The sequence below is a fragment of the Anopheles cruzii genome, chromosome 2 (genome assembly GCF_943734635.1).
Source record: "Anopheles cruzii chromosome 2, idAnoCruzAS_RS32_06, whole genome shotgun sequence".
Classification (NCBI taxonomy): domain Eukaryota; kingdom Metazoa; phylum Arthropoda; class Insecta; order Diptera; family Culicidae; genus Anopheles; species Anopheles cruzii.
Genome location: NC_069144.1, coordinates 10,451,175 through 10,463,944, shown reverse-complemented (window position 1 = coordinate 10,463,944; position 12,770 = coordinate 10,451,175). Strand labels below are relative to the sequence as shown.

The 12,770-nt window shown below is 51.0% G+C and overlaps 1 protein-coding gene across 1 annotated transcript; it reads left to right on the top strand.

The window, feature by feature from the left end:
• The first annotated feature begins 1,421 nt into the window (after positions 1-1,421).
• On the top strand, positions 1,422-12,416 carry LOC128268396 (uncharacterized). The gene is made up of 11 exons (XM_053005470.1): positions 1,422-1,672; positions 6,093-6,600; positions 6,686-6,800; positions 6,871-7,268; positions 7,339-7,521; positions 7,585-7,812; positions 10,430-11,066; positions 11,133-11,254; positions 11,336-11,462; positions 11,527-11,750; positions 12,134-12,416. The coding sequence occupies exons 1-11, from the start codon at positions 1,643-1,645 to the stop codon at positions 12,283-12,285; spliced, it is 2,724 nt and encodes a 907-aa protein (XP_052861430.1). The 5' UTR covers positions 1,422-1,642; the 3' UTR covers positions 12,286-12,416.
• The last annotated feature ends 354 nt before the right edge of the window (positions 12,417-12,770 follow it).

The window sequence follows — 12,770 nt, the reverse complement described above, 5'->3', positions numbered from 1 at the left end:
ATCGCCTTTAACTAAATTTCCGAGACGAAAGTCTGCATGGATTCAAAGTTTGAACAACGCCCTGCACAACAATTATGGTACCGCGCCTCGGATGGGCCGTTTGTCAAAACACCCATCACGCCACCATAAAGTGGACAGAAAACAATGGAAGTGCGCCTGTGCGCGGCTCCTGATAACAAATGTACGCAGGAGTGGAACAGCAATAGTCTCGTACGTAGCTGCCTGGCATACTTTTTGTCCCATTCCAACGCGTCCGTCGCCGAGAATCCTTATGGCCCCAACGGTTCGGGGTGTTCGGGTCGGGCCACCATTGTTGCAGACGCAGTGCTTCGTTCCGGTTTCGCGGACAGTCATTTTCATTTCGGTTATCCATCAGTGCACACTGCTGCTGCGTTGCGTTGCAAGTTCTTGCCAGTCGATCCTAGTGGCCTCTGGAGAAAGCAATAGAGGAGGCGTTAGCGATAAAACACACACACACTCACACGTGCGCACACACAAATTGTACCACCGACGACCGAGACCGTGCCGATAGATTCGTTGTGTTGTTCGACGATACGCCCGTTTCGACGCCCAGCTCGGCTTACCTGCCCTGTCTCCGTAGCGCCTGTTAGATAATTGTACACCCAGCACCATTGTGCCACCAGTCACTTGGTCCCGGAAAGCTGATCAGCAACCGGAACTGGACTCGAAAGGCGACCCGTGGCATAGGTGAACGCCATTTTTCGGGCTTTTCTCTTGCTTCGTGACGGCTTTGCGGCTTTGTTAGCAAACCGATGCGGTAGAATTGGTAGAAAGACTGAACCAACCTGGACCACACTAGAGCACCAGCAGGAGCAGATTCGGGAGGAGTTGGAAAGTAAACGTGAACGAAAGGGTGAACAACCGCTAGCCGATTGCCAAACGTAACCGTATATGATAGGACCCTTCCATTGTCGGGTTCAATCCTGTCTCAAAGACAGGCCCTCGCGAGATAGTATTATCTAGACGAAGAAGAATTACACGATACCCTAGTGAATCCTATGACCCCGTTTTAATCGTACTACTAGCATATAAATTAGGCGTCCGTCTGGAAACGGCACGCGAAACCAGTACTGGTGTAACTCAAAGTATTTCCCCAAACTATCCGGTAGCGGACTGTTCGAGCCGAAGGAGTATATTAGCCGTTTTGTAGCCGGGTGCCCTAAACCCTAAAGGGACTCCCCAGCCCATACGAAGGTGGGCCACACGACAATATTAGCAAATTATTACAATTGGAAAAGAGTAGTCGACGTTCCGCAGTCCGCTGAAGGAAGTGGGCAGTGCTTTAGAAGGCACCACACCACTCGCTCGGAAAAAAACGCTAGAGAAAAAGCCAGCAAAATGTCGGGTTAGTCCGAAGTCTACCACAGTCAACCTCGAACGGTGTCGACGTATTATTACGAAACTGGTGCAGAAAGCCAGGCCCAAACAAGCGCAACCGGAACCCCCGGAACGGAAGTAACGGCAGACCTACTGTGTGTGTGGTTTTTCTGTGTGTCCCGTACAAAGCGCAGCACGACTGCGACCCGTCGACGATCCTCCAACTGCCGGCGACGCAAACACCAGGCCCCGTTAGTCCAATGAAACCAAGTTTCAAGAACGGAAAGTTCGCCATCTACGAAAAATGTCTCTGCCAAAAGAATGGAATCTCCAGGTGAGTGGCGTTACGTCAGAGTCCCCCTTACCAGTACGGGGGTTGTTTGTCGCTGGCAAGCTCTTTTGGGGGTGGGCGCGGGAGGCCTGTAGCGTCCGGGACAATGTACAAGTTCGTGGAAAATCAATACTCGCTCTCTCCCGCCCCAAATGGGGCGGGTGTGGACCAGGAGAGACGGCCGACGGAAAGGGAAGCAGCTGTGTGTATCTCTCTTCTCCACGGCCATTTCGGCTCATCTCGGCCGCATCGCCTCGCGTTCCTCGAGGCACGGGCGACAGCAGAACCTGCGCAGGACAGTGTTCGTTGAGGTTTGGGGTGGCTGAAGAACTCGGCATTGAATGTTGGTCCCCGACAGAGGGTGGCTGGGATGTCAAGTTCTGCTCATCTGGCGAACGCGTCGCGGTCGCATCTGAATGCGACTCGGCAATGGGAAGGGGTGTTGATTACGAAACAGGGTCTGGAGGCCGATGTTTGTTACTCTACAGCTACTGGCGAGCTGACTTCCGGCACTGTACCCGGAAGCAGCTGAAATCGCGACATCCTCGCACTAATTAAAACCCATCGTATGCCATCTGAATGCAAAAGAGTCCATCCGTCGTACTTCGAGCGCTTCGATTCTGGTGTCCCACTTTTTCGCCCCATTGTTACTGCCCCAAAACGGGTTGTAGCGAGTTGCTCAGCTACCAGCAGGATGCTGCTGCTGCTGCTGGTCGAATGTAGGTCACAGACACCGACCGCAGGACGAAGGCAGGTCGGCGTCGTCGACTGCTGCGTGCTGCGGGTTTCCCTCGTTTCGTGTCCTGCAACGAATCGACCGAACAATCGTTGATTAAATATTTTGTTGCTTCTGCGGCTGCTACCTTTCGGATGCTTTATTCAGCTGCAGCTGTTCGGATACTGCTGCGATTATTGTGAATGGCGAAAAGGATTGTTTTCGCCCCTTGTAATCTGTCGCCGTTTGATGAAATGGGCAATTCGGGCTTAGGTGGTTTTTGCATCGGCAAGCCCTTGGGACGGCTGGGACTGGGTAGCAATAAGCTTTATGTGATGGAGTGGTCTATTAAATATGTATCGGTACACTCTTATCACTCTTTTCCGGTGGTCAAGTGGTGTGTTAAGCCGGTGACACCAACAGATCGATGGTATCGATTCGCTATGGATCTGTTGTTCTCCACGTATCTGCAGCACGGTACTGTTGGCAAACGTGGGCGGTATTTTGTAGCTTTGTTGACGCTTTTCCCTGCCAACGATTGTGCAACGAAAGGTAAAGGCAGGAAATTGAACTTCCTTCCTGTGCGCAGGAGTTGCGTGAACGCTTACCTTCAACGGTCCGGTACGGCAACCCGACGGCTTACATTATATTTCAGTTGGGTCAGGTCCAACTGAAACGAGGCAACAAACGTTATGACACTAGTTTTCGTTTTGATGTTACTGTTTGCTCTTCACCAGCAACCGGTTTAAGGGGCGGTTTCGAGGCGGTTTCCAGAAATGGGATCCAATATTGGAACCGCTGTTATGAACCAACAGTTTCGAAGGTGGTGAAATATCAGTAGATCAGCATAAGGAGGCATTGGTTGGCAGTTTGTCGATGGCAATGAGATGAAATTTGTTTATGTGAGATATGAGAAGTTTTGTCTCGCTATGCGTGAGGACGCTTCGTTAACATTACTTGTCAATAAAGTTTGTTGATTGAATTACATGTTCGCTTATAATGGATGATTGGATTAGAGGTACTAAAAATAGAAACGAATGTAAATATGTAGAGATATAACGATAGGACATTCGTTTTATTTTACCAGAAATCGTTAAAGTGTGTGCAGTACTAAAACAATATCACTTACGAAGTGCTATTGAACTTATATTATGAGCCTGTATGATACAGACGCACACGATTCCATTGACGTCACACACACAGAAAAGCAAATGCTCATCGGCTCCATCATAAACCACTCATAAATGATGGTGAAGGAAATACTCATTATTTCCTTCGTTGCACCACAAAGATGGATGGAAAATTACAATCCTCAGTAGCCCTTGGGTGAACCTGTGGACGTGTCCATTGTGAGTTGTGGGGGAGAAGCACGAAAACTGAACCCTGCGCGTTGTGCACCTACACTTTGCCTTCTTATTACTTCTTCACCTTGAAATTCTTAAGCCTCATGAATTTCCCACAACCGATACGGCAATGGATGCCAAAGTGTAATTACATTGGCGGCTCCGATGACATCAACCGGAGGCGGAAGGAACCCTCCGTCAGCCGACTGCCATTGGGTCGTGTATAATGATGATTCTTACGGCAAATTCCAATGATATTGCACCATCCAAGCCAACCGACGATAGCAAGAGACTCAGGGTGGCACGCCCTCGGCGAAAAAGAGGAAAAACCGGGGCGTCGTATATGGTTTGCGGCGCGACGACCATGAAAGTGCCGTCATAGTTATTTCCTTGTTGTGTACTAAACACCGGTTTTCCCGAGCTTTAACAGGCCGTAGCCATCATCAAACAACAAAAGCGCAGGGCACACCGGACCGTGTCCGCACCAAGCATCCGGCGTATGGCCGTGGCCGTGGTGGTGATGGTCATGCCATCGCTGTGCCTCCCGCTGGCTGTGCCGGATGTGTCTGTGACAGGTCGAAAGACGTCAGCTAGCCGCGTTCCGATGGTTCCGGAGGCTCCATGTGCCGGTATTGCCCTTGAGATGCTTGATTGGCTTGGGGCAAATTGAGCCATGAGCTTGCACAAAACTCCCCAGCCGGTACACTGAGCACACGCTTTCAGACAGCGTTCGATCGAACCGAATGGAGTGGTTGGTAAATTTAGCTCCAATGAAAACTTTCTAACCCCACGGGCCGCACGCTGGTCAACTTTGCTCGGTTATGGCGAAACGGCATCGAACACGTTTCAAATTACCGATCGAATTAACAAACTCGCTAGCGGCAACGGCTGATGCGATTAGCGCCAGTAAATGTCACAGGAATTAATGTTTGGCCCTCTGCAACGCTGTGCCACGCTTGTGTTACGCAAAAACTTTCAAAAAACACATTAAACAACAAACTGGGGACAAAGTTGAATGGGCACAAGACTATTAATTTCAATTTCAAGCCACCGGCCTTGAAAGTTGTGGAGAAAATCAACAAACTGCTCGCTCGTGGCCTGTCCCTGTCCCCAGTCTCCGGATAAGTACGTATGGGGTCGGGTGACAGGACCTCACCTTACCTCACGAGGTTAGTTTAAAGTTTTGTCGATGGCTCGTGCCTAGAATCGCAACAAGCTGGGATAAACTGCGCATTTTCTGAGGCACGTCAATATGGTAGGTATCTATTGGAATATTCCGGTCCGGTTCAATCGCCACGACATTGAAAGTCATCAAAATATCTTATATTGACATGTTGCTTTATTAAATTGTGTATGTTGGCAAGATATTTTACTAAAAATCGTACATGAAAGAGTGTTAATCTAAAGCGCTTAATTCCTTCAATTAGTCAGCTTTGGTCTAAGTACTCTCGACTCTCTCTCTTGGCTTTCGGGTTAGCTGAAGTGCCTCTGCCAGTGGTTAACCACCTAACCACAGGATTACGAATGTTAAATGTTCGCTCATAATTGGAGGAATGCCTTGCCAATGGAGGCGCATGGTTGATGGAGCCGCCCAGTATCTGGAGTCGCCCAGAAAGCTATTAGGAGATATACGGGAAAACGAGACGTTGTGTGTCCTTGTTTTGTGTGTGGCCCAAGGATACCAGAGTGATGGTTTCTTTTATGATAAATGGCCATAAACGAAAGATAAAAAGTTGACAGTCGCGTTGACGGTTTCGGCTGCTCGGGCGACACAAAATGAGGCTTTGATTGAATTACACCTAATCCTTTGCAAACATCGCGTGCCGGAGCGTCGGGGCTTCGAAACGAACTGGACCGGAGAAACTCCGGTTGTGCTTTCGCTCGTCACTGCTGTGTGGGGAGGTATTGATTTAATATTTCAAACATTTCGATTGCACAATGAATCATCAAGCCAGCAAAGAAAGAAGAACGGTTGTAATGGGAAAAACTTTGAGCAATGCATTTAATTAGTCATTTCTGTGGTTATCCTTAACAACTTCTAACGAAGCTGTACCTGACTGTGCGTAGGACTGACTCTTTGGCATTTAGGGGTCGCCCTCGGTTAAACGCCATTGCCCAACAATCTGTGTCTCCTGTGGTCGATCATGAAAATTGAAGTAATTGAAAATTAGCAAAGTTCATGGATCGCTTCGAGGAAAACATGGAAGAAAAGTAGAATTATTTCCATTACACTCCAGCAATGCCTTTGAACAGTTCGTCTGTTGTTATCTTGCATTGCAAAATTATTAATTTCGGACAATGGCCCTCAGCCCTGGGTTCTGAGAAAGTAACCTATAAAAAAACCTTTTTTTTTTTATTTTGCCAGGCATCGCAGGAGTGTCTCGACCAGTACCTCCGACCGAAAAGCCTCTTTTCCGAGGATATCGAAATACCGGCCCACACGACCGACAGCCGCCTGTTTGACGCCGTGTACCACCCGTCGATCTCGGACCAGCGATGCCGGGCACCGCTCAACGCGGCCCTGCTGGCCGAGTTCGAGAACAGTGGGTCGCTGTTCTCGATCCAGTCAGCGCCGGTGTCTACGGCTCGACCGGAGCCAGCCAACGCACCCGACCCAGGTCCGTCGGCTCCACCACCACCAGCACCATCGGCCGGGTTCGCCGCCATCGCCGCCAGCAAGATCCAGGAGCCGACTGCCCTCGGAAGGGCAGACCGTGAGCAGAGTGCCAACAACGATAACACCAGCTTGCTGGACTTTCTCGGTGGGCCGTTGCAAAGCCGACCGGGCGCTGGCGGCGACCGGAACGATACCCTGCTGCGTCCCTCGTCACTGGCCATCGATGCACCGTATAATCCGCTCAAGTCGCACACAGGTTAGTAGCGGGATCTGGTCTCCCTGATCTAGAACTGTGAACCTAACTGTGCTGTGGACTCTATCTATCTTTCGAACTCGCCTAGTGGAGCCCCAGCCGTCGACCGAGCTGGATGAGGACGACAACGAGAACCTGCTGACCGTTTCGAGTTTAACTGCGCGGCCACTGATAGCGAAGTCGCGTGAGATACGGAATAAGAAGTAAGGCGGAGCAGCGCGGCGGTGCAGTTGGTAGTGGGAAATCTGGCAACTCTTTAACCCCCTCTTTCAGGCAAAGACTCCATCTTCAGCGGCAACGAAAGCAGGTCACGTCCGATTCGAGCGAGGACGACGATGACAGCCCACCGGACGGTGGGTACGGCTGGATCATCGTATTCGGTGCCTTCTCGGTGCAGTTCTGGGTCGCCGGGTTGGTCAAATCGTACGGCGTGCTGTACGTGGAGATAATGGAGAACTTCGCAAACGCGTCGGCCACCACCGCTTCCTGGATACCGGCCATCCTTTCGGCGCTCTGCTTGGTGCTGGCCCCGCTGTCGAGCGCCCTGTGCCAGCGCTTCTCCTGCCGCATCGTGGTCATTATTGGCGGCGTGTTCTGTAGTCTTGGGCTCACGCTCAGCTACTTCGCCACCAGCCTGTATCATCTACTGTTCACCTTCGGCATACTGACTGGTAGGCGATGGCCGCTCTAGCGTTGGCCCTAACAGAGTGATGTTCTCACTTCCGGTTGCGCTATTCGCAGGTATTGGCGGTGGTCTCTCGACCACACCCGGGATCGTGATCGTGTCGCAGTACTTTGAGAAACATCGCGCTCTCGCCAACGGGATAACCATCTCGGGTACGGCTGCCGGGAGCTTCGTGTTTCCGATGCTCATTGAGCGGTTGATCCAGCTGTTCGGTTTTCACGGAACCCTGCTGATACTGGGTAAGCTGATCGCGGAGTGAGGAGTTTGGGTTAATAATCTGACTTCTTCTCACCCACCCAAAGGCGGATGCATGCTGCACGTCTGCGTGTCCGGAGCGTTGTACCGGCCGCTGGAAAAGAAATCGGACACGGAGCAATCGAAGGACGGCACCCAGTTTTCGTCGCGCACCGACTTCCGCGACCAGCTCGGTCATCTCAGCTCGTCGGAGGACCACCTGAGCAAGCGCTGTCTGGAGGACCTCTTTCTGGACGATCAGACCCGGGGTAGCTCGAATGTCGACAGCAAGTTCGGTAAGTTCGCACACGCAAGGACGCGCCTCGCGGTACTCGGTGCTCGGTGTTCATATGCTTTACGCAATCAAATTTGGTTTTCCCTTTTCGTTGCCGTGGTCGGCCCTTAACTCACGCGGCCAACTCAAAGGCGACGACCGACCGTTGATTGTGCATGTGCGTTACACTTTTCCTGTTCGCTTGCCGAACGGTTCACCGCATCGCTGCCGTTACGTTTGTTTTTTTTTTGTTTGATTTTTGTTGTTTTTGTGGATACGCAAGATGTGGATGGCACGGTGGATGCCCTTCGCTGGAGGTCCAAAGTTCGGCGGGATCGTAGGGCTGAGGGCTGAGTTGTTTCGTTTCTTGAGTCTTGAGTTTCTTGATCCATTTGAAGCTTCTATCCACAACTAGCCTCTACCGTCACCAGTGTTAGGTTATGTTGTTCCTCTTGAATCTTCTAGAAGTTGTGTTAGGACGGGACTTTAGGCGGGTGTTTTGGCGACGAGCCAACGCTGGCACACTTCAGAGTTGGGGCTCCTCCTCGAGGGTTGTCCGTGGTTTAGGGCGAGATCTAGTCTAGAACTTCTGCTACTAGTGTGTTGGTACAAAAACTTCACGTTGGGCACTTCCGGTAAAGTAGCAGTGTTTAGTGGCCGTGTTTTGTTTTAGTTCCGTTCTGTCTCTGGTGTCTGTTAGGAGGTACTGGTTTGTGGGAAATCTGGTTGTCGAGTGCATCCAAGCGCATAGTTGGTCGTCTCATTCTCGTGATGCGGAATAATGTATACTATATTCTCTTATAATTTTAGCTTGACCATTCCGTACTAAATACGCATCTGACATTCACGCACACACACACGCACTGGCTTACACACTAGTTGCCCATCAAAGTAACACGAGCACACATTATGTGTATGGCGACTCTATGGCCTACTTTACACTGTCATGCGAACACACATTGGCAACATGAACGCAACACTACACTTTCGGACTCGTACATTCCTCAAACAAACACACAAACGAACAGACCATCCAACAAAGAGACCGACCGATCACAGAACCGAATGATCAATCAATTGAAACGGGTATGATGAAACGGCACATAAAATCGCTTCTATTTTTTTCTAGATTTTTTGCAGATAAAATTTCTCTCATCCGTCACTTTGTTCAAAAGTAGCCAAAAGTCTCCCCACACAGAGGCAGGGAGAGAGAGAAATTACTCAAAAGCAAGCAAGCCCTCCAGAGTGGCAATGCGAATCCCAAAGCTGCCCCGGCCCGGCCATTATCCGAAACGTTGAAACGTTTAGATCAATGAGACACCGCGGCCTGGGGCAGTACAGAGTGAGCATCCTGATGTGTCCTGATCGCGCGATCTGTGTGGGATGATCGTAGTGCAACGCTCTGTGTATGTGTGTGTGTGTGTGCTACCGATGGGTGAGAGAGAGCGTGTGAGGCCGAAGAGCCCGCGGGCTGGCCAGTGAGCCATGTGCTGGCCAAATCAAGTGCTCGAAGGCACACATCGGGAGACCCCGTACCTGTGATAACACCCCCTTGGTTTCGGTTTTCCTATCAGTTGATTGGTGAGGTGATTTGCTGCGTATTGCTTTTTACAGTTCACGATGGCCGTTCTGTTATTTTACCACCTCTTTTTTGTGTCGTTCGTTATGATTTCGAATTTCAATTTCAGTACTGCTTTAGTTCTCGAAAACAAGAGGCTTGAAACAAGAGCAAAACGGAGTTCTTGAGGACTTTCGGAAAGAGCGCCTTGCTAGAGAGACAGAGTTTGACCAAATTTGGCTTGCATATTGGGCTTTAGCTTCACGTAGGCGTTGCTGACAGAAGCCTTATCCATCTCCATCTCGCATTTTACGTGTGCTTTTGGTATATGAACTGTTTCAAGCCGATTCGTTGCCCATTGGTTTGTTAACATCATAATTTTCAATTCATCGGCGTGCATGTGTGGCGAGCGGGATGGATGCCTTGGGAGGGCCCGGTAGTGGGGGCCCCTTGGTGGGTGGGGGCAGGTTCGTGATTCGTGAAACGTTCCGGCACTTGCTGCTGTGAATTTTGTGGATACGCTACGGCGTCCCGGCGGTCCCAGGTGGTCAGGAGTCGAAGCCGCAGAAGCAGAGAAGGTAAACATAACATGGCACAAAATGACACAAACGATCCTTTGACGTTTTCGGAATTCCTACGGCACGTAAGGGCGCTAGGGGAGAACTTAGGGCTCTCTCGCTAGGACTATTGGTGATATTGGTGCGCCTTAACTGTTCGCGGAGCGGTGATTCACAGAGTGTTCGCGAGTTCACGGAAGGAGGCAGGACCCCAGGCACATAAATATACGAATCAAGCGAATAAAGTCGAGGTTAGGGGCTCGGTACTCGGACTCAGGTCAAGCGCGTGCCGAAACCTAATCGGCCAAACCTAAAGAGAAGGAAACGAACGAAAAACGGTGCACAAACAGTAGTAATTCGCTGCCTCCGTATCCTGTACACCTTACCTTGTCTTCTCCGACAACAAACCGTCCCCAACATTCCCCCCATTGATTCTGTGTGTGTGTGTTTCCTGTGCCGAGTCACAAAAGAGCGGATAACCTGATACTTTTTGCCTACTATGTACGAACCCTACCATTTTCTAGTCAACATTACGGAAAAAACGCTCCAAGAAAGTGAAGACGAACTGAAAGATATCCTCTCGAGTGCAATCTTTCTTAAGCCCATTTCGTCGATCAGAAGCTGCAGCATACTGCACTCGGTCGAGGACCTGAGCACCGATTCGACCTGCGTCTATAAGAACCGTGCCAGCGGGTACGACTCGAAGCGGAACAGTATGCGCTACCGGCAGCACCACCAACACCAGCAACATCAGCGATCATCCGACACGCAACCGCCGGTGGTTGCGGGACGACCACCGCCGCAACCGGCACCGGAAGCGATCGGATCGCAAACGACTCTGGGGGCGGCCGACAACGAAGCTCCACTGTTGGGCCCCTTGCTCCTGGCGGCGGCGGGTGGAATGGAAAAATCGGCGGGCACGAAAGACACTATCAACACCGGGGCACCCGCTGGGGAACCTACAACGATACCGACGGTCACGAGTGCGGCTTCCCTGCTGTGTCCCCCGGCCGTACCGGCACCGAAGGCGCTGGCACAGAACAACAACCGAGGGCTGAGCAAGAGCATGATCATCCCGACCCCGGTGGGGGATCTGAATGAAATCTTTGACGACGACCAGTACACGGTGTACAAGGCGACGCTATTGGAAAAGATAAGCCAGTAAGTATAGCGGACATCCGGCAGCAGGAGGTGTGTCGGACTGAGTTCTCTCTCTTCGCCACGCAGATATTTGGATATCACACTTCTGCAGGAGATCACGTTCATATTGATGTGCCTCTCGGTGGCTTTAATGTCGGTCGGATGCCCTTACATGCTGTTTTATCTGCCGGCCTACGTCATATCTGCCGGTAAGTATGGCCGGTTTCCATCGGGGGCCTGTCCTGTGTAGCCTGACCGGTTTGTTCTATTCTTTGATCGCGCCCCCCCAGGATACACCAAGTCGGAAGCGGGCTACTTGGTGGCAGTTAGTGCGGCCCTCGATCTAGTGGGACGACTGGCGTTGGGCTGGCTCTCGGATTTGGACCTGTTCGATCGCAAGAAAGCGTACATTGTTTGGTAGGTGTACAGCGCTGGCGCTGTTTCGGGACTCTCCATTGCCTTACCTTCGGTTCCCTTACAGCATTCTAGGAGCGGGGACCGCCGTGCTCACCATACCGTCCAGCAGCAACGCCTGGTTCGTTATAGTGGTCAGCGCCGGATGCTATGGGCTTTGCCTGGGAAGCTGGTATCTTCTAGTCCCGGTGCTGCTGGCCGACCTGTTCGGAACGGAGCGCATTAGCTCCAGCTATGGCTTGGTTCGGATGTTCCAAAGTATTGGTGCAATCTCGGTGCCACCACTAGCAGGTTTTTAACCGACGGAAAACTGAATTATCGATTCCGTCGCCATCTAACGCCAGCCCCCCCGTTGGTGCAAGCCGGACTTCCCGCCGTGACTAACATGTTTCTTGCAATGTCTTCCTTTCTTTCTTTTGTTTTTCTCTTTTTTCTTTTCTCTCTCTTTCTCTCTTTTTCTCTCTTTTTCTCTTTCTCGATGTTTCGTCCGCTCCGTCCGCTCCGTCGGCTCCGTCCGCTCGCTCGATTCCTCGCCATTCGTTCTGCCGTTCGCTTACGCGTCGATACCAAATGATTTCGCCAACCAAACTGTTTAATCATTTCATTTCATCAAACAAACGAAAAAATATTCAAAAATGACCATCACCACTTCACCGCTCACTGCAATTATGTAGGTTTGATGCGCGATATGTCCGGTGGGTATGAGATCTGTTTCTACTGCATGGGCGTTTGTATGGTGCTTGGTGCTGTGCCCTTGCTCGTTATCATCGTACGGGACTCGATCGCCCTGAAGGACAAACGGCTGCAGCTGGACAGAATTGCGTAAGAGGGATGGCGGCAACTACTTTTTCTTCTGCCTTTTCCAATCCGCAGCGGATCGATTCAGCGTTCGTCCCAACGGTGGGAGCATCTAGCAGCCCCCGAAGCATACGGCGGTAACGTGACGAAACAAGACAAAACCTTAGAACGTAAGCAATCTGAACCAAAACAGAAAAAAGAACAATAAAGGAAAATCTAAATCGGTCTCGAGTGTCTTGGGCAGCGTTTTTGAGTTAGTTGGCCGATATACGCCACTGCCAGACTGCACCTCAGCGGTATCGGAGGGGAATCGACGATGTGACCGCGTGACGCCAGGTGAGAAATCGGTGGAGGTCTGTTTCGTCCGCAATGTCGTTGGAGAACTCTGGAATGGGTTCGCGAAGGTGTTGCTGGTGGTTGTCCGTCGTCAAGAAGGCCGCAGGTCTTATTGTGGCTGCTGTTGACTCCATGAGCGTTGAGAATACGTAATCACGTGGTGTTCCATGTTCCACT